A 25107-nucleotide genomic window follows, 5' to 3' on the forward strand; every position below is an offset into this window, starting at 1 on the left:
GGTGCAGCACACCACCCCTCAGACCATGGGGGATGTGGGGGTGAAGTGTGGCTGGAACCCCTGGTCTGGCGGAGGTCTACACAGGGAGCAGACACATGCATGTTGTTCCAACCTGACAAAGGCATGAAGAGTGCGATACTAAATTAGAGTAGTAAGCATGCATGCAGACACTGCAGTCTCTGACTAACCAAGGGGAAGGCTGTCAGAAAAAGAAAGGTGGAAGACAGTTGAGCAGTAAATGGGAAACTAGGAAAGATCTGAGGGGGTAAGGAGGAGGATACATTGTGAAGGGAAGAACTATAAGTGTATAGAGACAATCTTTCACCTAAAAGGAAACACATTCTTCCCCTTTTGTGGGGATCCCTGTGATGCAGAAGGTGTAGGGCACCACTAGGTGTCACTGTATAAAAGAATGGGTGTGTGTAATTTGCATAGGGCTAGAATTAGAAAGAGCTGTAATTTTAGGCAATTCCTCACCATTACAAAATTAAGGAAAGTTCCAAGCTGCAACACTCTTCATTCAGAACATCATCTGGATTAAATCAAATAAATGGGGTGAAACACTAGTGAAAAAGGTAGACAGGCTTTTTAATGGCATGATTGAGAATTCCCTTTTAATAACAAATCTAATCATGACAGCTGTTTTTGATACAAATGATAAATGTCATCAAAGTTTAAATACATGTTCTGGATTTATTACAAATGCCAGGTGGATTGTATGCAGACAGGGTCTCTTTGAGGCATGCCAAACTTTATGGCTGAAAAATTGGCCATGCAGGTAAACCAAATTTGATTTCCTTGTTTGTAGTTGTACATTCTATTTGCAATGTGTAAACATTCTATAGCTGCTTTCCTAAAAAATGCAAGAAAAGGATAGAGAGAGAGTTTTAGCCTTGGGACCCAGTCACATTTCCAAGCAGATAGTATCAAGGAGCAGAAGTCCTGTCTCCAGGCCAGAACACTTTGCTTGGCTCAATCAAAAAAAGAAGGAAATAAAGAATTGCTCCAGTTCAGAGTCAAGTGTTACTATGTTAAAAATATACGAAGTAACTACATTTCAGCTCCAATTCTGTCTACAGAAGCAGCAGTCCAGGTCACAGAATACAGCACAATGCCATTGACATTTGTGTTTATACATACCGTTTATTTTTACTTATCTTATGATACCCCATCAAAATCCTCCAGAGTTCTTTATACTTTCCCTGCAGCCAAGAAATAAGGCTTGATTCTCCAGATACTGATACCTTGAGCAGTCTTTTATGCTATAGTGAAGTGGAATGTCAGACATTATCTGATCAGTATGATATCATGTCACACCTGGTATAAATGAAAACAAAAAGTGCTAGGCAAGAAAGAATTAGGCCCCAAGGTGTGTCAGTGAGGTACCCTGCTGACCTGGTACAGCCACTATACAACAAGCAAAAGTTCTACAGGGAAGGCCATTAACCTTAGATCTGACCCAGCTATGTGCTAGAAGCAGGAAGAATTTTAACCTCCACATCTTCCAGGGAAGTCATGTTCCAAAGTGCATATCATGAATTTAGCAGCAATGGTTGCATTCCTTTCTCTGCACACTAAGCTGAGCATGCCTTAACATACCTCTTAACCATCTCTTTCTTCCAGTTACTGTTCTGAGAATAAAAAGCATAATGTACCTTTCTTCCTCCTAAATTTATCAGAGCAGTCACCTGCATAGGGCAACACTTGCTGGACAGATTAGTAGACAGGGTCTGCCTGAGGAGAGGCAACCTCATGAGGGTTTACAGCATCTGTGGTGATTTAAAACTCAAATAAAGACACTGGATCAAAAGAACTTGTTCAGTTCAAGCTTGTTTGCAAACAAAGATTTAACCAGGCCAGGCAACTGTGGCCCACACGCTTACACAAAGAGAAAAAAAAATGTTTAAGAAGAAGCTGACTAAAAACCTCAACTACCTGCTATGAGAATGGATGGGAGATGGATCAGATGGATCAGGACAGCCATTGTTTATGATGTAGTCATATTTACAAAATATCCCGTGCCATCAAAGTGCATCTTGCCTTGCCCCATAAAAAAGAGCTCTGCACTGAATTCTTATCTGGCAGACAGCGACACCATCTGGCAGAGTTGGAGACCTATAGACAGGCCACTCATAGACTTGTCCCAAATCACTAGTTATTACAGTTCAATGAAAGTTGTGGCTATTGCTGTCCACTGCTCTTGGTAAGTTTAGCTCCACTGGTGTGCATACAGCTTGTGAAGCCTTAAAGCTCTCATCACTTTGGTACAGAAATACCCTGTTCCTCCATTTACATTCAGATCAATACGCAGCACTCGCTGTATAAATAAAGTTATTAATAAAATCATTTACAGGTCACAGAGGGTGACTCTTGTCATAGCAGCAGTGGAATGAGAGAATGGGCTTACTAGCAGGACCCTACTTCTTCCCCTGAAGTTGGGCTCCAAGGAATGATTGTCAGGCATAACTGCATGAGGAAATACCTTCTGTAGTATCCCTACAAAGAATCTTGTTGCAGCCATTCAGATAATGCTGCATCTTGGCCCTTCTTTGCTGTCCTGAAACCACAGATTAATCAACTCAGATTTTTCCTTTGGATGTATGAATCCCTTCAGGGTCTTGCATTGTTCATTTTTTGCTCCATCTGCTTTTCTAGCCTTTTCTGTCCCTCTCCCAAGCTTGCCAGTGTTAATGTTGGAATCATCATCTACCATTTGGCAGAGCCTACCACATCTAATTTTTTTAAAACTGCTTCTGTCCCATTGTTGAAGGACAATGTCACTCCCCCCAACCCTCAGGGGTTGCTCTTCAGGAAGCAATGTAGACAGAAAACACATGTTCCTAGTTTGCCTCATGCCCCACTCTTCAGCCAAGGTCTTTCCCTGCATCCTAGTCTGTCACTGGGGCTGTAGGATCTTCCTTTGCAGCAGTTTGGTAGAAGGAACCTTGTAAGGACTGAAGGATACCACCAGAGGATGTAACTCTAGAGCAATGAAGAGGAGAAATGGCCCAATTCTGTTTCACTCTGGCTTAGTGTTTTTCCATTCTTTGTAAAGCTGCCACCCAAAGGTAAGTCTCCAAGAGTATCTAGGGAGGTGAGAACCAGCATAAGAATTGATATCCACATGTCCAAAAGAATGTGCATCTCTGAGTACATTAGACTAGAGCTGTCCAACTTCTGGGTTGCTGGGGGCCACATGCCACACAATGTTCAGACCTGGGGGCCAGACACTGCATGGGACATTCACTGTACATATGTCTACCCTGGTTCCTCTCCTGCCACGTAAGCAGACCAGTACTCCCACACCATCCCTGCTGCACACCCAGAAAGGGCAGCCCATCTCTCCCCCCACTGCCTGCATAAGCCTACCTCTCCCCACAGCTGGGCACACCCTCTGGGCAGCACCTCACCCACCTTTTGGTGCTATATGCACAGCCCAGCTCCTTCTTTTGCTATGCATGAAGCACAAGCACCTGGATCCTCTCCCATGTACACCCCCCAGTTCCCTTGCTTTATGTGCATCATGAGAAGCCCAGCCCTTCTCATTGTGCTGTCCCACCCCCAAGGAGCAGGGGCAGGAAATACAATCTGGAGGAAGGAGGTCAGAAACCCCATTCAAAACCACAGCAGAAACAAATGGAGGAGCAATGGCCGGGCTGGAGCCCGTGGGCCACATAACCGCTCATGGGCCACATGCAGTCCATGAGTTGCCTACTGGACAGCCCAGTTAGAGCATTCTATGAATCAATGTCAGTAGAGACCTATGGCTCTGGCCTGCTTTAAATACCAAAACCACCAAGTTCAAGAAAGGTCCCTGCTCTCTGCAACTGTGGCTGCTGTTCTGTTCTCCACTTGTCCCATTCCTCCATGCTTCCACCTCACTTGAGCAGGTTGTGGTAGGGGAAGTCTCACACAGTGTGGCTGCAGAAAACAGCCATCAGCCATGACCAACTGCTCTCTCCTCATCCAACCCAAAATGACAGCAAGTTTGACATGGTCTGCTTACACCACCTTCTGCCCACAAATGAGGACAGAACATAGATTCATAGATTTGTAGATTGTTAGGGGCTGGAAGGGACCTCACAGATTATCATGTCCAGCCCCCTGCTCTAGGCAGGAAGACAACTGGGGTAAAGTTGAGGAGTTTTTTCTGGTATTAAGCCTGAAGCAGCCTTCCAGGAGGTTATATCCATTGGTCCTGGTCTTCCCCAGAGGTTCCCTTGTGAACAGTTGTTCACCGAGCTCCTGATGCACTCCTCTGATATAGCTGTAAGCCACTATCAAGTCCCCTCTCAGCCTTCTCTTCTTTAGGCTAAAAAGGCCCATGTCCCTCAGCCTTTCCTCATTTGGTCCCTGATCATATGGGTGGCTCTTTTCTGGACCCTCTCAAGTTTTTCCATGTCCTTATTGAAGTGCAGCATCCAGAACTGGCTATTTGTAGCAACTTACCTAGGGCTAGGGGTCTACCCAGCTCAAGGAGGTGGACAGCTGATTTCACAGAGAGATAACAGGGCCACCCACCATTTTTGCAAGCTGAGCACAGCAAGCCCCCCATGACTCTGATTGGCTGAGGGGCCCCAGTGGTGTCGCCCCTCACTGCTGATTGATAGAGAGGGGCAGGGCCACATGATAGGCAGCTCTCTCAGTCAATCAGTGGCAAGGGACAGAGGCGGCAGCCATCTTGGGCTCCCCTTCATGCCCCTTCATTCCTCCTTCTCCCTCCCTCTCCACCTCCCACTACACCAGGAGGCTGCGTAGCTGGGCCACAGCACCATTTCCAGTATATTTTTCCCCTGAAGATTTCGTGGTTATTGCCCAATTTCATGATTTCTGCAAAAACTGCAAAATCGTAATTTTGGTAGGTCCCTATGTACGGCAGACACTGTGATACCTTACCATTCCACATACTCCCCAAAACAGGAACTGTTGCCAGATACACAGATGAACACATATACACACAGTGGCAGGCTGTCACAAATCCCCTAAAACAAACAGAAGCACACTGCCACGCTGGGTGCTCCCCGCAAGGTCTCTGAGTGCTCCCCCTTCCTGTCACAAGTTTTAACAGGGCTTCACTTACTTCCTCAGATGTGACAAGGCTCCTTCTTTGCACCAGGAGATGCCAAGGCCTTCTCTTCTCATCACAGTATGACAGGACCTCCTTTCGTCTGCTTCAGGGAGAAGTCCCCTTCCCCTTTCCCAGTGCAAAGCTGTGCCAGAAGCCACCCTCCCTGCAACAGTACATGATACAGCTTCTTTTTGCCAACCCACAGCAGTCCAAGCCTGTGACAGGGCACATTTCCTCAGGGCACAACAAGATTCCTTTTCTTGTCTCAGGATCTGGAAGGGCTTACTTCATGCTAGGATGGGATGAGACCACCCTCCTACTCCTTTTCCTTTGTACCAGTGTGCAACAGAGGGCATCTCTATTGTCACAGATTTGACAAGAGCCCCCTCCTCAGCATACCAGGGTATGACAGGACTCCATGCTGCCTCGTGTTGTGGAAGAGTCCCTTCTCCTGCACCTCAGTGGGACAAGACTTCCCACACTCTAGGGTGTCTCAGGGGCCACATTCCCTTTCCCTTGCACAAGAGTATGAGAGACTCCACTTTCCCTCGAAGCAACAAGCCTTCCACAAAGCAATGCAGGAAAAAGTGAAGGTTAAGGGTGAATGTGGAAGAAGACCAAACCAACGACTTCAGTAGATTCAAGAGGGACTGTAAACCCTCTCAGGGAGCAAACTGAAATTCTATTACAGGCTTGGTGCCCTGTTAATGGCACCAAGTGCTTTCCTTTTGCAAGCTGGAATCTGCTCCTTCATTTTTGGTATGCTGTAACCTAGTGGTTAAATGCACTTAGCCACCAAGGAACACAGGTCTTTGAAGAGGAGCAAAGAGTCATGGCCCTGTAAGTTGAAGTAAAGGAATCAGACAGTGCAGGGTGCTGGCACTGGGACTGGGAACATTACATTACAGAGCTTCTGCTAGTACCACTATGTTAATAAAATATATTATTTTGGTAGCTTAGGATCAACACCTTCTCATTATTAGTTAGGCCACTAAACGCACTCTTGACAGAATAGCAATGTCAGCAACCAGGTGTCTTGGCAAGTGCTCAGTCCTCTGTAGAGTGGATGTATCTGCATGTTCATTAATGCACTTTTGTTACTGCACATTAAATTTAGTACCTCTAATGCAATGTGCTAAGTAAATGCACATTAGGCTGCCCTAATGTACAGTAGTGAAAGCACACACTATTTTAGTGACACTTAATGCACAGTAACCTAATGTTATTGTGCATTAGTGTATTAGCACTTTTTTTCCTGTGAAGTTCTAATGCACTACTGCACATTAAATATTACAGAAACATTGCAACTGTACGTGTGAAAGAGCTGGTACTGATCCATGACCAAACACCCAAAGTACACACTGGATCAGGGTTATAGTGTCACATGCTGTTACGACAGGGCAGAGTTCTAGAGCTCCCCTGAACATGCAGGGCAGGAAAAAGCACAGATACAAGCTTGGCTATTGCCAGGGCTGCAGATAGGAAATGCTTTGCACTAAAACAAAGAAATGTCACCAGGTCAAGGCCAGGCACCTGGACTGAATGCTGCATTTTCTGTTAGGATTCATGGGATGAAATCTATACACAAAAAACTACCTCAGGCATTCTGCAGTTGCCTTTCATCTGGCTCATTTGAATTGGCATCTACATTACAGCTCCGGAAGCAAGAAGCAAAACACTCAGGTAAAGGCACTGCCACTGTCAGGAAATTTTCCTGCTTTCAGACATGACAATGCAGCCTTTACTCAGGCAGAACTCCCAGTGAAGCACTGAGGCTTCCATGCTGTTAAACCATTCACTCAGCTATTCACAACAAGGCAGTTCATTTCTATCATGAGCAGGGATGCAGGTTTTCCATTTGCCATGGAAAAACCTGGCAAAACACATATTTTCTCTTTTAAAGAAGAAAAATGCAGGAAACTGTGGGTTTCCCCTTGCAGGCTGACAAGAGTTTCAGCCTGCAAGGGGCTGCTTGCGGCTGGAGGGAGCAGGATACAGGGGGCGCCAAATGCATGCATTCATGCATATATACATGTGGCCAGCAATATAGCCAGGCAGTAGTGGACAGCAGCTCCCCAAGGTGCCTGCAGGTAAATCTATGGGGGGCGGGGGAGAGAGGCATAGGTGATGTGTTGGAGGGTGAGGAGCGCATAGGAGTTGTATGAGGGGTGCACAATGAGGCAGGGCAGGGTTGGCAGATGTGGCTGGGGGCACTGCCCAGCCAGGACAGGAACATGGAGCTGTGGGACCCAGTCAGAGAGAGTGGGATAGAGCCATGGGTGGCTCATATAGGGGAAGTGGTGGGGGGCTGGCTCCCCACTGCTGCATGCACTCCTGGGAGAGGAGAATGAGGGGACATGTTATCCTCCCAGATCTGTGCACAGGATGAGGGTGGATGCAGGCTGCCTGTTGAGGGGTTCAGGGATCTCTGCCCCGCTGTCTTCTTCCTGGGTGCCTCCACAGCTCAGCCAGCAGGACCTGGCACAGGAGAGTGGAGCAGGGTGGGGACACTCAGTGCCACTACCACTGCAACTGGGAACCTTGTGCCAAGGTGAGGCACCTCTTGTCCATCTGGCAACAGTGGGGGACACAACTCCATGCCACCACCACTCTTGCTGCTGCTGTGCAGGCAGGGGGTGCCTCAATATGGTGACACAGCTGGTGTGGTGCTCCCAGCAGAGGTGGCAGTGGTGTCAGCACTGAGCCTCCTTTCTCTGCTCCTCCCTCCTGTGCCGGGTCCCACCCACTAGGCTGTGGGGGCAGGGCAGCAGGGTGGGAAGCCCCAAGTCTGTAGCAGGCAGCCAGCATCCTCCCCCATCCCCCATAGGCTCCATTCAGCTTCACTCCAACTGTGCCACCCAAAAGGAGAGGGGGCAGATTCCGGGCTCTGTTGCAGCAGCTGCCAGGTCCCATAGCCCTGGCAGCTGGGACCACCCTCCAGCAGAGTTGGGGAGGTAGGGGGTTAGGGATCAGGAGTCAAGGGCACCAACAGAGCTGAGGGGGCTGTTGGTCAGGAGTGAGGGGCACTGACATAGGCAGAGCAGGTCACCAGTGCATCAGAGCTGCTCAATGCCACAAGCAGTGGGGTGGGGCCAGGGCCGAGACAGCCACAGCTGAACCTGGTGAATCAAGGGGACAGAGGTAGTTCTAATTTTCCATGATTAAAAAAAAAATCAAATGCCAAAACATATAGATATTTATCATTTATTTTATTATAATGATTGAGGCACTGGTAGGCTTCTAAAGTGCTTTCAAATTGTTACTATATCAATAAAACATTGTGTTCAACTGACAGCTATATTTTATTTATTATATAGTGGCATTTCATTTTAATCACAGAAAACTGCAGATTTTGAGGGTTTTAATCAGAGAATTTTGTGTTTTAAACAAAGAATTTGGGATTTTTAAACAGAGAAAACCAGGATCCCAGAATTCATGAGAAACTGAGGTCTAACTGAATGAGGGAGCAAGAAATAGCACATACAGGCATACCTGAACTAGCTTTAACTTAGCCATCATGCCAAAATCAAGCCCACCAAAATCAAGTCCAAGACATGTTTAAGCACCTAGCCCATGCTGAAATCAGCTGTTCCAGAGTCACTGCAGATAACAAAGCTACCTTGACGTTGGACATGCTTACACATGCTGCACAGAGATACCCTAGCATTAGCTGCTGCAGCCACAGCATAGGATCACCTCAGTCCTCCTCTGTGAAAGGGGCCACAAAAGCCATGTTCCTTCACAGAGAAGCAAAGGTGTCTCTGCAGAACTCTTACAAATCCATAGATCTTTATGGCAAGAAGGGAGCGGTATGATCATGTAAGGTGAGGTATTACCTCACAGCAGCCAGAAACAGTCAGTGACTCTAGCATCCACATACTACTGCTGGTTGAACTGGCCCAAGCAGATCTTTAGATCTACCCCAAGTCATACAGAATGCACCTCTCCTTTGGCAAGCCATTCCACTGACTAGTTTATCTCGCTGTCAAAAAACTGTGCCTAATTCCTAGCCTCAATTTGTCCAGTTTCACCCCCTCCCTCATTCTAAGCCACCAAGCTTTGTTCTGCCTTTCTTCTGCTTGACAACAGAGGCCCCTGCTATCAGAAATCTCTTCCCAACACAGTTTTATAGGCCATGAAAAAAATCACCCCTTAACTGCCTATTGGATAAACTAAGTACATTGTGCTTCTTTAGTCTCTCACTCTGAGACAGGTTTTCAAATCACTCAAGCATTCTTGGTCTTTCTTCAAGCTCTTCCACTTTGTCCATGTCTCTTCTTCAGTGCATACACAAAATTGGAAATGGTATCTAAAAGTGATCTCAGTGGTTCAAGTTAACAAAACATTTAAAAAAATAAATGAAAAGCCAGCTCTGCTCCCTCCTCCCCCCCCCCCCAATTCTATAAGATACTGGATAAAATTCATATTTGTAGAAATAATAGATGTCAGCTTTTCCCTTCACCTTCTGGTTTCTTGGTCTGTATGCTACATTTAGCACAGTTTTTGGTTTTTCTTTAAAATCAGGAAGGTTAGAAACATACTTGAATCTGTGATTCTCACAATTTGAGGAGTAGGAGCTTGAAGAAAAACACCAAATATTGGGACATACAACACAATACTGGGTGCCAGTAACACAGGCAATGCTAGAGAGGTAATCCCATCCCATACATCTGCTGGATACTCCCCACATACCCAAGAAGTGTGTTATTTTCTTAACCACTGCATCACAGTTCCAGAGTCACTTTCTATCACTTCACATCCTAGAAGTGTGAATTACTTTCTTGTTTTCTAGAAATATATGGCCCTGCATTTGACAGTTCTAAAAGTGTGCTCCTCAAATGAGTCCATTTTTTTCATGCAAGCCAGAGTCCCAGCTCTAGTCTTCATGAAATCTGCAAATACTTACCCCAGCTGCAAGGTGCAATTGAGGGAGCAGGTGGACAGAGCCCACTGTTATTTTGATCTGCCACACTAAGTCCACTGCTGGGCAGTACTGAGGTGGCAACCTAATCAGCAGAGCTTGGGAGTTGCCCCCTAAATAGAGATGCATGGATCACTTTGCCCCCCTCACTAATTGTCTATTACTCTGCAACTCAGGCAGGCATTGTTCTATCAGTCATACTCGGGTCACAGGTCCACACCTTCTTCTCAGCCCTGAGGGCTAAAAAGTTTTGTTTGTTTGTTTTGTTTTTAAATGAGAATCAATATTTTGCTCTGAACACAACTGCATGACCATGGCCCTTAATCTACTCTGCACTGCTTGTTTCCCCTCAAAACCTGGAAGAGAAAGAAACCTATCCTCCCAGAATCAGGTGGCTGTACCCCCTAGTTTAGAAAAAATTAACAGGATGCCCACCAGGTACCAGAAAATCCCTGCCTACAAATCAGCAGCTTTCAGGCATGTAGTACAATAATCACCCCCACATCCTACTTTGAAGGGCAATTTAGAGTCACACTGCCAAATTCACAAACATTGGGAGCGTAACTATAGAACACAAGGCATTTAGATGCAATAGCAACTAAGCTAAAGGGATCCAGGGGCCACCCATATCTTTAACAAAGAGCTACAGCTGGTAGGGACTATGGGAACAGCTGTACTGAAACCCATTCAGCTCCGGAGAGACCCCTGTATGCTGGGGGCTGTAGCCTCCCCAAGTCACAGCCTGGTGTTAAATACAAAGGTGGTTACAATCTGATCCTTTCTGCCAGTCAGCAGAAGCCCTTGGGTCCCTTGTAAGCTGTCAATGCAATCTGCTTCAGCACAAATACTCCTCACTGATCCACCTGCAGCAACATAAGTGTTGTTTTAGGGGTGGGACATTGAGCAGCAGTGCCAGGCTTCCTCTTCTGTAGGACACACTGGAGCAACTGGGAACTTATCACGTACAGCAGGGTTTCACCCCAAGGACACCCTCTCCAATCTGGTTCTCTGACTTGCCAGCTAGAACTCCCTGGAAATGGAAGCGAGTTTCAGGCCACTCCGCTCCTCTGGACTTATTATGACAGAGGTCAATTCATGCTACTCTGAAGCAGGTTAGCTATTGAGACATTTGGTTGTAACCATTGCTGTCAATGATCAGGTATAGCACAGCATGAGAGGAACACTTCCCCACAGAAACACAAAGATGGGTTGGAGCCACCTCCAGTTCAGAAGCCCACTCCTCCAGGTGGATGTAGCACCTGCTCCCATAATCTTTGTACCTGTTTCAAAAGCTATTGGTATTGGTGACTCTGATATTGCTAACCGAGAAAGGATACTACAGAGGGACAAATGAGGGTCAGGCACTCGGCAGGCTGCCTGAGTCACTGCTTGGTGCTTTGCAATAGCAAGCGTGAGCTGTGGCCTGGATGATTCCCCTGTGAGAGACTCCATGGCTCAGAGGCCCCGTAGGAGCTGTATCGCGATGGCATGAGAGTGAGTGAAGTACTGAAGTACAGCTATTTGCTATACGCTTGTGGTTCTGGCATGTAAGGCTGTGCTGCAGCATCTCAAGTGTATACTATATGTAAAAGTTACCAAGCCTGAAGGGTTGGCAGCAGAAAACCATTATCTGACAGTGGCCTTGCCTTCCACGGACATTTGCCTTCCTTTGGTTGCTGGACTCTCAGTCTGGGTTTTCCCACTTTGTCCTTTTCTGGCTGTGCCCTGGGATGTTGGAGCATCTCCTTTCAGACCCCCTGGTTGGACTCTGGGCTGGGACCTGGGAGGAGGTTGAATTCGTTGAATGGCAGTTCCTGACCTATGCTGCCGAGATGGTGAAGGACTCTCCTTTCTGGACACCTGGCTTTTGGGGGAAGCACTGAGATTTTTTGGGGGAAGGACAGGACTCCTAGGGGGACCACAGCTGGCTGTCCTGGGGCTGCTTCGCAGGGGAGGAAGAGCAGGACTTGGTGAGGAAGGAGGCCAGTTTTGCATCTGCTTTGTTCGGGTGTCAGTGGACACACTCCCAGTTGGTCCCTGTGCATGAAGCCTGCAAGGAGAGAACAGAGGGGAGATGAGGAGACACCTCTGTACTAGGGTCTTGGCTACTTGCAGAGTTGGCAAAAATATTGCTAGGGAATCTCTCAACCACCAGGTGCTGGGAAAACTTGCCAGTTTGTGTGGCCTCAATATTGAACCAATAATAGAAGACTAAAGACAGGGAACCAGCATGTGCGCCATGTTTCTAAATCTTAGAACTGCAGCACTGATTCACATGCAGGCTTCTCTGTTCTGAATCTACAAAGTTCCTCTAAGGTTTTCAACCTTTTTAGACATGAGGCACCTTTCTCTGGTTGAGAATCACTGCTCTAAGGCCTAATTTAGAAGCTTTTCTAATGCTGAGCTTATAGCACAGGCTCATGGGTCTATCAGGCTCTACCAGGGGTTGAGCCAGGTAGAGCTCTACCAGGCTCATGGTCTAGGAACTAAGAAGCTAAGCTAGTATTAACAAAGACTGATGAAACTTGGAAAAGATTTATCATATCTGATATGTAGGAAATGAGGAGGAGAGAGAGGTAGTTAGCCATGTTAATCTGAAGTCAAGTAGAGAACAGGGTAGATCTTATAGACTAATTAAATCAGAGATATATAGCATAAGCTTCTGTGACCCCAAGCTCACTTCATCACATACTATGCCATCTGACAAAGTGAGTACTGATTCAGGAAAGCTTATGCCAGTGATTCTCAACCAGGGTGCCTGTAGCAGGACACTGTGTGTGCCTGCCACTTTAAGGGCCTGAAGCTGGCAGCTGCCAGGTGCCTGATGAGGGCAGCCGTTTTGAACCTAGGGCTGCCCATATAAACAGGGCAGTTTTGCTGCTGGAGGCCAGGCAGCAACATTGCCTGGCTGCAGGGCTGCTGGTATCATCTGGAGGTAAGGGCAGGAGCCACTGGGATGGTTAGGAGGCTCCATTGGGATGGTTAGGATACAACCTAAAACTGCACCCTGCCGGGAGTGGGTGGCCTGGCGGGGCTCTCAGTGGCGTGGGAGCCCCCAGGCCTGTTACCACCCCAGTGAAAGAGCCTTACACCTTACACCCCTAGCCTTCACAACTGGGTGGGTTACCCCTTTGTAGGGTCTACAAGGTGGACCCCAGTGAGAGAGTGGGGCCATAGACTCGCACCTGTCTGGACATCCCCTGACTGGGGCCAGGATCGGTGCAGTCAAAGGGCCAGAGGCCCACCACAAGGAATGCCCAAGAGCTGAGGGCCTGGGGTACTGACTGGCCTGGAGGTAGGCCAGGGCTAGTGAGCTGAAGGTCCTGGGGGGGACCACACCCAGATGAGGAAGTAGTTCAGGGAGCTATGCTGCCCAGGCTGAAGGCAGATTAGGCCGCTGGAATAGAGGGATTGTAGAGGGGTTCAAACAGTAGGATCCTGGGGCCCAGTGAGGGGCCAGTGATTGTGAGAATTATGGATGCCATCTGTGAGGCTTGGGCTGTGGTGAAGGAGAGGAATGGAGCCACAGATAGCACCTCCTGGCATTGGGGCAGGAAATGGGCAGCCTCCTGCCTTATTAACAACAATTAATCAATTACCAACAGGCATGGTAGGTGAGAAGGTGGGTGGTTACCCCAGAAACAGGTGGGTGGGCCACAGTGAGATCAGCCCTGAGAAGGCCCCCTGTTACAGTGCCACAACATCCTGGAGTGCCTTGAGATCCTTTTAGGAGTGCTGAGGGAGGCCATGCAACGTTAACACAATTAGGTGTGCAAAATATGCCCAATAATTTCAAATAAGAACACACAGAGCACATCTATGCTTTGTCATATGGCGATGTTGCTATGGCACTGTGCTTAAAGCATGGTGCAGTAAGGGCAGTTACTGCATCATGTGCACAACGCACAGATTTTGCCACTACATTGGCATAATGGCACACTATACTGGGGGGAGCATGTCACCATGGCAACATAGCTGGTGATTATATGTAAACCCACATGATCACTACTATGGGCACATCTACATATGCAAATAATCCGGGAGCAGTTTACTCTTGAGTAAACTACTGGAGAGTACTGGAGTAGTACTCCAGGGTACATGTCTACATATGCAGGGATGCATAAGCAGATTTGCTGCTCCTCGCAGCAGACTGCTCCCGCTCTCTGTGGCCCTGCTATAGGCCCCTGCAGCAGCCAGGGAAAGGTCTAGGCTCTACCTGGGCACTAGCCCAGGGTCCAAGAGACAGCTGTCTCCTGGAGGGGGCTGGGACATTGCTCCTTGCCCCGGGAGCTGCCTGCTACCAGGACAGGCTCCATCACTGAAGCCTGGGCAGAGGCAATGTCCCCCTGCCCTGGCAGAGGCAATGTCCCCCTGCCCTGGCAGCATTAAGTTCCCAGCCCCTGCTCCATGACTGTGGGGCCCAGGCTGGGAGAAATGAATCTCTCAACACCAGCCCCATGACCATGGAGCTGGCACTAGGAGCTAAGGATCTCTTATTTCCAGCTGACCATTCCTGATTTCCAGCTGACCATTTTGCATTTTCAGGTAGCACATTGTGATTACGGTCAATTTCTGCACAATAAGCATCAGCACATTCTGTTGCAGCATTTGTAGACACAGACCCTTACTGCATAGTAATTAGCTATACTGCACAGTAAAGCATCTCATGTAGACATGCTCATAGTGTTAAAAAAAATTCTGAACCACTGTAGCCGTTCTGAGTTCTGTGCAATAGAAAAATTACTGTATTTTCTGGCATTTTCTTGAGCCCTGAGCCTAACAAGGAGTGCCTTTAATCTAAAAAGGTTGAGAATTACTGGCTTATGTGTGATTTGTACCCCTCCCCCAAACCTTTCACATGGTGTTCATCTTCTGAACACTGCTGTCACTTCAGTAACAGAGATAATGCCATTAAGTGTGCAGAGCAGCCAGCACAATGTACTCTTGGCGCTCCCTCCTCCTTCCCTCCCTCTCCCCTCCATCCCCAACTCCTTTGCTCTGGCACTGGTGGGGCCTTTGGAATATATATCCAAGAGGAGAGTTGTAGCACATATCTGTACTGGTCCTTCTCCAGTGTGTGGGATCCACCCCAACTGTACTCCTAGGGGGGAATACAGCTCTGTATCTATGCTGGAAACTGGCTGGGCACCGAGCAATTTGGAAACTCTGGATCTAGCTTTGAATGCTGAGTCCTCTGTGCGCTAGTCTTGTAGTAATAACACCCAGGGCAGACCAATCCAGATGGCTTCAAGGCGAGACACAGTGGCCACATCTACACAAGATGCTGACTTTGCAATTGTTACTGCACAGTCATTTAGTACTTGTATAAACAGACAAACAGCTTTTTTGTGATGCTGACTGTGTAGTAGCTCAAGGCAACTGTGCAGCAGCAGCACATCACAGTTTCTGCCATGCAGTGCTACTGCGCAGTAGTCTCAGGCTACTGTGCAGTCAGTGCCTTGTGTAGACACAGCCAGCATAATGAAAGCTGAAGGCAAAATGTAACACAGTACTGAAACAGACAAAAGGACATGTGTAAGAAGACAGGGGGCAGGGATCCCAATGGTAAGGCCAGTTCAAGTCATTTAGAATAGGAGCTCTAGCCAGACTGAGCATAATAGAGTTGGGAGTGGATCCCATGCCAGGCTGAGTGAAAAAGTATTTGGAAAAGGCATCTCAGGGCTAGACTAATGGAGACTATTTGAGGAGGTTGGATCCCCACAGCCAGGCCAAGCACAAGAAAATTAAGGGGTTAATGCTATGACCCAGCCAGAAGAATTGAGGGGTTAAGGGGGTCTCCATGAACAGGTGGAGGGAAATGATGGGGTTAGATTCTATAACCAGGCTCAGTATTAAGAGGTCAGTGGGTTGACCCCACAGTTAAGCCAGGCGCAGGAGCATTGGGGGATGGGACTTACAGACAGACCAAGTGTAAGAGGGGATGGGAACAGACCCCTTGGCATGGCTGAGGTCAAGGGGGTTAAAGGATGGTCCCCAGGACCATGTGCCAGTGGGGCTGGAGGTGGATCACAGGGCCTGGCTGAAGAAAAGTGAGATAGAGAGTATTTTCTAAGAGAAAATACCAACTGCCTTTATGTCACACACTGTGTGTGTGATTTGTACTCCTTTCCCAAACCTTTCACATGGTGTTCATCTTCTGAACACTGCTGTCACTTCAGTAACAGAGATAATGCCATTATGTGTGCAGAGCAGCCAGCACAATGTACTCTTGGCTCTCCCTCCTCTTTCCCTCTCTCTCCCCTCCATCCCCAATGCTAAGGTAAGCACAAGGAGGCCTGAATGCCAAGGGTGAACAAATCTGAAGAAACCTAGAGACTATGATGCCTGAACAACAGAACTCCTGTTTTACCTGCTTGTGAGAGCAGTATCTAGTGGGGAGCTCCTTGGTATTAGTGGTGCAACTGCTGATGGGCTACAAAACTTTGTTGTCATTGGTGGTGTCTTCATGGGTGCAATGGGGCGAGGGATTCTGCTCTTCATGCTTAAGGTTTTTTCTTCCCTACCCAGAAAGGCAACTTTCTCCTCCTCTGCTTTTCTTGGGATGGAGTCATCAGAGTCATGCATGTCTTCTTCAGAGCCAGTGGCTGACAGGGTCTCTGAGGCCCGGCGCCTCTCATCACTAGAGGATGCTGAGGAGGATGTCCCAGAAGCCAATCTGAGGAGACGGTTCTGCCTCTTCTCCATCACTAGGCGAGCTAAGTCTGGATGTTTTGACCTCTTATAAAGTCTTTCTTTGCCTGAGAGAGAGGCTGAGAGCTCTGAGCCAGTGTCCTCTTCTGAGAACAAGATAGGAATCCGGCTTCTGTATCTGGAACCCAGAAACTTCCTGGGGCCTTGCTTTGGTGCTTCATGGAGGTTCTCTGCTATGGGAATTGTTTTTTCAAGGACTATCTCTTCAGAAATAAGTTTACCAGTTTCTTCCAAATCCTGTGCAAGTTCCACTTTATCTTTGAGTTCGATATATTCCTCTTGAAGCTTGACTACACCATTAGGAAGTGATGGTTGTTCTCCTGTCATCTCTGAGGTTGTTTCAACATGATTAGCTGAGAAAGCACTGCTCTCTGTCTCTGCACCTTGTAAACCAGAATGCAAAGTCCCGTTTTCTACCAATACAGGATTTTCTTCCAGCTCTTCCTCGATGATCTCTTCAAACTGGCTGGGAGGACAGTAATCATCCTGCCTCACCAGCTGGCCACTGGACATTACATTTAGGTGGGTCTTTTCAGCAATATGAACAAATGTGCGCTCAACTTTGGTAAATGGGGAGGAAGTAGTAGCCACTGCAACTGGTGGTTTTGGTTCTGATTTAAGGACTGAGGACAGGGTCCCTGGCTCTGATACATCCAGCTGACTACCCATGGGTTGTGGCCGCTCACTCTGAGGTGTTAATGCAGCAAGAGTCCCTAGATCAACTTCTGGAGCCAAGTCTGCAGTAACAGGAGATTTCTTCAAGTCACCAGGTGAAAACAACACAAGCGTTTTTGAGCCTTCCTCCAGTTCCAAATCACCATCTGCAGTGGACGCTCGACCTTTGGACTCCTTCTGGTCATCTGCCAACAAAGTAGATGGGGCACCTTCCTGACTGTGCTCTGTGCTCTTCTGACTCGCATCACTGCTGGAACCACTGTGCATGTCAACCTCTTCTCCTAAATAACCAGCATCCTCCTCCTCCTCTTCCCCTTCTTCTTCTTCTTCATGTCTTCCATTCATTTCTAGATGTGGTTCAGCTTTGTAAGGAGCAGTCAAGACAACAGTTGAGAAGTCAACTTTTTTTATCCTTTGGAGGATCCTAGGCTTTTCCCTATAGTCTGATACGTCCTTTTTGAAGTCTTCATAAGGCAAACTTAAAGGCACCATCTTGGGCAGACCATTCATTTCAAAAGGCTTCAGAGCATACATCTGGAATAAGATAAACATAACAAAGAAAAAAGCTTAAAACCCAGATGAGCATCAGCATAGACATTACAACATGAACAGGAGTGAAGGAGGGTAATGTGAAACGCATCTATTCAACCCCTGGGGACCCCGGATCCATTCTTAGCACAAGTACCATCTACAGACACTGGAGCTTTGCAAAAGTAGCATTTGGCAAAGATGTAACAATTCGTAAATGGAATTTATTTTTTTCTGTTATTATCCTGCATGGAACAGACCTGTCATAAATGTAAACTATGTTACCACACTGTGTTCTGTAGAGGGCAGACTTGCTGATATATTCCATAAGTGATATGGTCAAGACTGCTCCTCTTTCCTAAGAGCTTTCTTCTGACCAACCTTTCCAAAAATAGTGCAACAAGAGTTTTGCACAAGGATCAAGGGGACAACGTGTCCTTTCTTCAGCAAACAGATGCATTCAGCATCTTATTGTTGTTTTCAGCATTGCTTGGTTAGAAAGTATCATCCCCATAACGGCTGAGGCTGTCTTTGCCCTTGGGTCTTTTCCTATGCTCCTTCCTCTGTTTCTCTCTCCCTTTTCTGGCAATCTCTTTTCTGCATCTCCTTTCCCACAGAAACTTCTAATTTCCCCCAGTCCTTACTAAATGATCAGCAAATCAATAGTTAAATGCTGACTTTTAAAATGTCTCTTAGACTTTGCTATTAACACCTGACTCAGGTTAATTAAAGGGCAGTGGAGTTCATTCCTTTGCCCAGAACTACTGTGACATCATATATTGATGTATGTCTGAGCTTTCTGCAGGCTTAGACACACATCACACAGTGATGACTCAGGTCATCTTTCTTTACAACCATGAAGGAGTGAAACAAATATATACAATTTAAAAAAGCATTTCTACAGAACCAAAGGATGACATTTATGTCACACAAATAAATGAACTGGGTGTTCACATCCTCCCACCTCCATTTCCATAACTGTTGTAAGATGCCTGCAAAACCTTGCCTCATTGAGCAGACTGGAATGAAGGCTCTCTCCTGGCATTCCTCATGGGACAAAAGTCACTGAAGCTTTCAACTTGAACAATATTGTTTCAAATTCTTTGTCAACATGCTGGGAATTCACACACAGGCAGCACAGAATAAATAAACATACTATGAACACAAAACTTCAGGCACATATCATTAAATCTAGACTCAAGGTTATTAAGTGTCAGGTGGCTGGAGAGCAAACTGAGCTTTCTCCAACACTAGGAATGACATCTAGTCATTGAGTGTTCCAGTGTTTGCCTTTGCCTAGTTTCTCTTTAGAATCTACTTCCTCACTTTTCTTGTCTGTAGCCCCCTGCTCTGTGTTGCCTCCCCTTTTTCTATAGTGTGAACTACTGGGCAGGCTGGAATTGCCAATGCTGTATGGATTCTAAGCCCTACTTTTCTATGATTCGATGCTATTGGACTTCTAACCCAAACACAGATGAAGTGCTCACCTACCCTCTGTTTAGGTCTGTTTCTAGTTGTATACATGCAAGACAGCACGTAATGCACAGCAGATTACTTGTCTTTCTGCCTGAACTAGTATATTACCCTTCTTTCACACACATGTTCATTTCCCTATCAACTCCCCACTCTGACTACACCAGAGTGATTGCATCACCTACAATAACTTACTGGGTGCTTGGATTTTTATACCTGCTACATCCACTAACCTTAATTCATTGCATGCATACTTCTAAGTATTTTGTGCTTGGGAATACCTTCCTTGTTTACCAATTCATGGGCTGAGTAGAGGAGAACATCCCTTCCCCGCCTCTCCGCCAACATCCCCCGGAGTACAAATGGCAAACTGTAGCAGAAGAAACACTGAGGGCACATCTACATGTGCACAGTTACTGCACAGTAACCTAAAAATTACTGCACAGGATGAGCTGTGTCTATACATGCCTGCCGGTACTGTGCAATAACAATGGTGATGTATGCTAGGTTGGGTGCAAATTTGAAACCTGCCTGATGTAGGTATCAAATTTACATATGTGTAGATGCCTTACTGCACAGGAACACTTGATATGTAAGGTGCTGTAAGACAATTAACGTTGCATTAGTCACCTTAGGCTGAGTGGCCAGAGCCCACCATGCAGCGTGGCACGCTGTCACTGGATGCCACTTATTGCTGCAGAGTTGAAGCCACAGTTCCAGCAGCAGGGGAAGGGGGCAGCAGCACTGGCAGGGCTGCTGTGAGAGAAGTGGCATGCACTGCTGGGGGCTCCATGTGGCTCAGTCCCCTCGTGCTGCACCCAGCTTCTCTCACAGGCAATGTCCTGGTGGCAGGGAAGCCCTGCACATGCCTGGAACAAAAGTATATGCGACAGGGAAACTGGCATCAGCAGCTGGGAGCAGACACAACCCCAACCCTGCCCAGGCTTACTCCTTGGGGGAGGGAAAGCAGCATCAGATGCTGCAGACAGATGACACAGCAGCCCCAAACCTGCCTACCCTGCTGCCCCCTTCCCCTGAAGGGAGTCACGGGGGGGAGCCTTTCCCTGCTGCCAGAACTGCAGCTCCAGCTCTCCAGCAGCAGGTGACGCCCTATGCGCTTGGCTCCAACTACTGTCCTTGGATGGAAAGGAGGACCATGGGGAGGAGATTTTAGCTGGGGCTGGAGGTGTCCAGGGTGCTGACCAAGGCAGGCTGATGTGGTCACCCAGCAAGCTGCTTTGCATTGCATTAAGGTGTTAATGTCTGCACGTGTAGACCCCAGCCTAGAAACTGCTTATTGCACAGAAAATTACTGTGCAGTAAATGTACATGTAGACTCACCCAGCTAGTGATAACAATAATCTGGTAACAAACTTGGATCCAAGTGATTTTACTGAAATGAATATTAAGATCCAATATCATTTTAACATGTTTCCTTACCTGTGTTACTGATACCACCTGGAATTTAAAAAAAATTAAAGGCATCAAAAGTGTTATAGTGTGAGGCTGTATCTCCACTGAAGAGCTAACTTGGGTGATTGATACCCACATGTGACCATACCATTAACCCCAAGCTGAATACTTAGTGGTGCTGCACACACTTGTATGTGTTGCTTGAGGCACGTCATGGTTCTCTGTGCTGCAGTCAACTGAGCTGATGATTCTTTCCCAGTAATTGTCAGACAACTCATCTGTTCTTCTGGGCACATGGGGTAGAATGTGGGAAGGCACTGGAGGGCTATCAGTACTGCAGTGGCATCCAGTGGCAATGTAGGTGGGTCACAGCTTGCTTAACACCGAAAACACGGAACTTACATGCCCAGCCAGGCTAGCTGTCCTCAACACTTAGCTATCCATCACTACCCAACTTAGACAAGGTGGGCTTGTATATGGACAATAGGAGGAACAGCACCCATGTATGAGCCCACCCTAACTCTTCAATACAGACATATTCAGACAGTGCCAAGAGCCAAACCTGTTCTCTAATTTTGGACCTGCCTTTAACTCCCTGAAGGATACTAAGAAAGTCATTTTTCTTCACTTATCTTATACTGACCTTTCTTTACAAAGCACCTTGAAATCTGTGAAAGCAAAGGAGGTGCTATCTAAGGAGATGCTGATGGCAGCACAGTGATCAAGCTTGCATCAAAAACTCCTTTTCATGGAACCATTCCAATATTTTTGTTCTCTTTGGTTCTGATTCTTTGAGAAAAGTACTTAACATGATCAATCTGAGCTTTCTTGAAGTTTCTAAAGCACCTTTGGTTCCAAAGTCAGGCAGACATTAATGAGCACTTCCAAAAATGGCTTTTTTTCTGGATGTTCTGAGTCCTACCTTACTAAAACATGACAAACATGCACTCACATGCAATGCTGCATGCTTGTTAGGCATGCTGTTTAGACAAATAGATTTTCCTGCAAGACTATCACAAAGATGTTTAAACATTGAACAAAACACAAGTCAGCACTGATACTCGCAGACCAGATATTGGCAGTGCCTAGCAAAGTCATCACTGGAGGGTCCCTGTGTGGATGACTTTTTCCACTTTACCCTGCAGTAGCACTCCAGTTGCCTCCACAAAGTATTTACAGCAGGAGTAGTCATAGACATCAGCCATCCCCTGGTAAACTTTCCACAACTGAGGACATAGTGGTGTTGTTCCTGTCAAAGTCCCAGGGCAAAGATGAGAGCCCAGCAGAAGTGCCCAGGGATGGAAGGGTGAATATGTTCTGCTGCTGCTTCATTCTGGGGGACCATATGTGTCCATCCCTGCCTCTTTACTGACAATCTGGATGTTCTGCCCAGATATAGAGCTAAACCCACGGCTAGTGTAAAAGCAGAGTAGTGAGTACATCCTGGTCTTCTTGCTGTCCAAGGATCTTATTTCTAGCAAGGAAGAGTTTAAGCCATGGACCTCAGGCCTATCCAGAGAGGTAATAGATCTGGGAGTGTCTGGCACTTTAGGAGGGGCTGGGAATTAAGCAGCTAGGAGGGGAAGCTTTGTAGGTTCCTTGTGATGGGTCTGACAGAGATAGGATTAGTCTCCATGAGGATAAGCCAGGATGAGGAGTGCCTTAGCTTGCACTCCACAGTCCCTAGTGGAACTGCGAGGGTTCCAGAAAGCTCTGGCCACATGTCTTCTTGCCTCTGACTGGTACCAGATTGCCCCATCAGGACAACCTGCAGGAGAGCAGAGCTCATTCTTAGCCTTTCACAGTACTCTGCTGCACTGGGGCAATTCTGCCAGGAGCAGTCTGTGGCATGGGCAGCCTCAGTATGTGGCATGTGGTAGGCAAAGGAGAGGGCAGGGTAGATAGGGCAGGGAGAAAAAAACAAAGCAGCACATTGGGTATAGAACAGAAAGCAGAGCAGACAATCAGGAGGGGTGAAGGATCATAATGGAATTTGGGCCTTGTAAGGGGTTAATTTGTGTCATGCCGGCAAATATATAGTCTGTTCCCATTGATATATAGCATGTCTGGTGAACATGGAACCCAGAGTGCAGAGAGAAGCTCGCTGTGGTGGTCCAACTGATTTGCATGACAATGCAGCCTGTATCTTTGCTTCAATCTCTTTGCTTTAAAAATTTTAAACCATAGTAAGTTCAATCATTAATAACACATTGTGAAAATAGCTCAAGCCACTAAGCAGTACAAGTGCAAAAATAAAATCCATAAACACCAGGAAATGCAGCCTCTGTTCTATTTTACTGTATTCTGTTTTGATACAGGTTCTTATACCTGTTCGGTAGTATTCAAGTGTTTTTCAGCAGTGTGGTATACCACATGACTGTGCATCTTTCACATGTAAAACCAAATATTAGGGGCAATGTCTCCATAAATAGACACATGCTAAATCTATCATAATAAACACAATTCTGACCCCTACTGCTTGCAGTCTCACAATGATTTAACAAGCTCTAGGATTCATGCAATTTTGGGGGAGCCAAGTCAGAGAAAAAGAAACTCAAAATACTGTCCAACGCTGCCAACCCAGAGCCTATGAATCCCAATCTCAACCCTTCCACTGACTGCCATGATCCTTCTATGCATTCCAGTATAACAACTATGAATTAAGGCCTCGGTATGTCTGTTCTGGGGGAGGGAGAAGGGGGTGTAATTTATCATTTGGACATTTCAGCAGAAAGCTAACATGAGGTCATGTTATGCAGACTAGTCCCCTAATGTAAATATTAAGTCCCACATGCTTTGAAGGTAGTGTCTAAAATAAATACTCTGAATTCAGTACTTGTGTAACCCACGGATACAGTGGTATTCTGCATCACTGCACTTCCCTTCACATCCAAATCACCAGAAAAGTAGATATCAAGGGCTGAGCCCATAACCTACAGTATTATAGCTCAGGCAAATTTCACATTGGGTATAAGAGACATTACCTCAGTGGTTCTTAACCTTTTTAGACTCAAGGTAGTGCTTGATAGACTTGAAACACCCCTTGGAAAATGCCAGCTCTCAGTTTCAGGCAAGGCTCTTTAGGTAAATGTAATGTCTTTTATTAGACCAGCTAGATAATTGGAAAAATTGTTCTTTGTAAGCTTTCATGTACAAACACCCTTCTTCAGTCACAGGGAGAGTTTGTTATTTCTTTGTATTTTATCCTGGGTAGATAAATATAATAAATATCATAAAACGACTGGATACAAAAAACCATGGACTAAATATAGACATTGGCTTCATGGCTCATTATAACCTGTCTGCCATCTGATAACCCCACGTATGCTTGTCTGCATTTTACCAGCTCATTCTTCCCCCTCTTCCCCTCCCCTCCCACCCTATTGTCCTGCCGTGCATTTGCATTTTCACAGACTTTCATTTTACATACTAGCTTCCTTTCTACCCAGGAGAGAACACAAAGAAACAACAAACTCTCCCTGTGCCTGAAGAAGGGCTTTTGTACCCAAAAGTTTGCAAAGAACAATTTTTCCAACTATTTAGTTGGTCTAATAAAAGATATCACACTTACCTAATGAATCGTGTCTGCCTATGTCCTTAAACCAACAGAGCTATTACCAACAACTCGAAACCTCTTAGTTTGACTCTTTTTTGGCTACAGGAAAATAATACAGCAAATCTGCTGTTGCAAACAACTGAAAAAGATCACAATGGGGCAGATTGTTTATAACAGTATGGATTCCCATGTAAAAACTTTGGGTTTAGCTTGGGATTCATGTTTGCACACCTAACAGTGCTAACATTGTGCAATACCACACACATCCTTAAAAGGCACCCTAGGATCCCCTGGCACCCAGGTTAAGAATCACTGCGCTAGACAGAAGGGCACCATGTTTTTATCCTTGGTGGACCACTTTCCTCAATTTGCAAGACACATTGACATTGAAATAACCCAGTATACTCTGGCACACTTGTTGGCTCATCTTCATCTTATGGTCTACTGTCACTTTCAGGTTCTTCTCTGAAATACTGCAGACTAACCATTCATTCCCTAGTCTGTATATGTGCATGCACTTATTCTGTCCCAAGTTCAGGCCTTTCTATTTGTCTGTGTTGAATTCCATCGGATTAATTGTGTACCATTTTTCCAGTCTATCCAGGTTATGCTGGATTTTAGTCCTGACCTCCAGAGTGTCTGCAACTCCACCCAACTTGGTGTCATCTGCAAATGTGCCAAGCATGCACATAATTCTATCATCCAAATCATCAATAAGTATGATGAACAGTACCAAATCCAGGACAAACTTCTAGGGAACGC

At 46.4% G+C, this 25107-nt stretch overlaps 1 protein-coding gene across 3 annotated transcripts in view; it reads right to left on the reverse strand.

Moving 5' to 3' along the window:
• Positions 1 to 1966: 1966 nt before the first annotated feature.
• The window catches only part of TTBK1 (tau tubulin kinase 1), a 366739-nt gene continuing 343598 nt past the window's right edge, over positions 1967 to 25107 (reverse strand). For all 3 annotated transcript variants that reach the window (XM_090053924.1, XM_090053932.1, XM_090053939.1), the window contains 2 exons: positions 16360 to 17909; positions 1967 to 12039 (listed from right to left, as the gene is read on the reverse strand). In XM_090053924.1, coding sequence (XP_089910050.1) covers positions 11616 to 12039; positions 16360 to 17909 — 1974 coding nt within the window. In that variant the 3' untranslated portion in view covers positions 1967 to 11615. The remainder of the gene's footprint in view (positions 12040 to 16359; positions 17910 to 25107) is intronic.

Source organism: Crocodylus siamensis, chromosome 1, assembly GCF_052110815.1.
Source record: "Crocodylus siamensis isolate JL-2025a chromosome 1, ASM5211081v1, whole genome shotgun sequence".
Classification (NCBI taxonomy): Eukaryota; Metazoa; Chordata; order Crocodylia; family Crocodylidae; genus Crocodylus; species Crocodylus siamensis.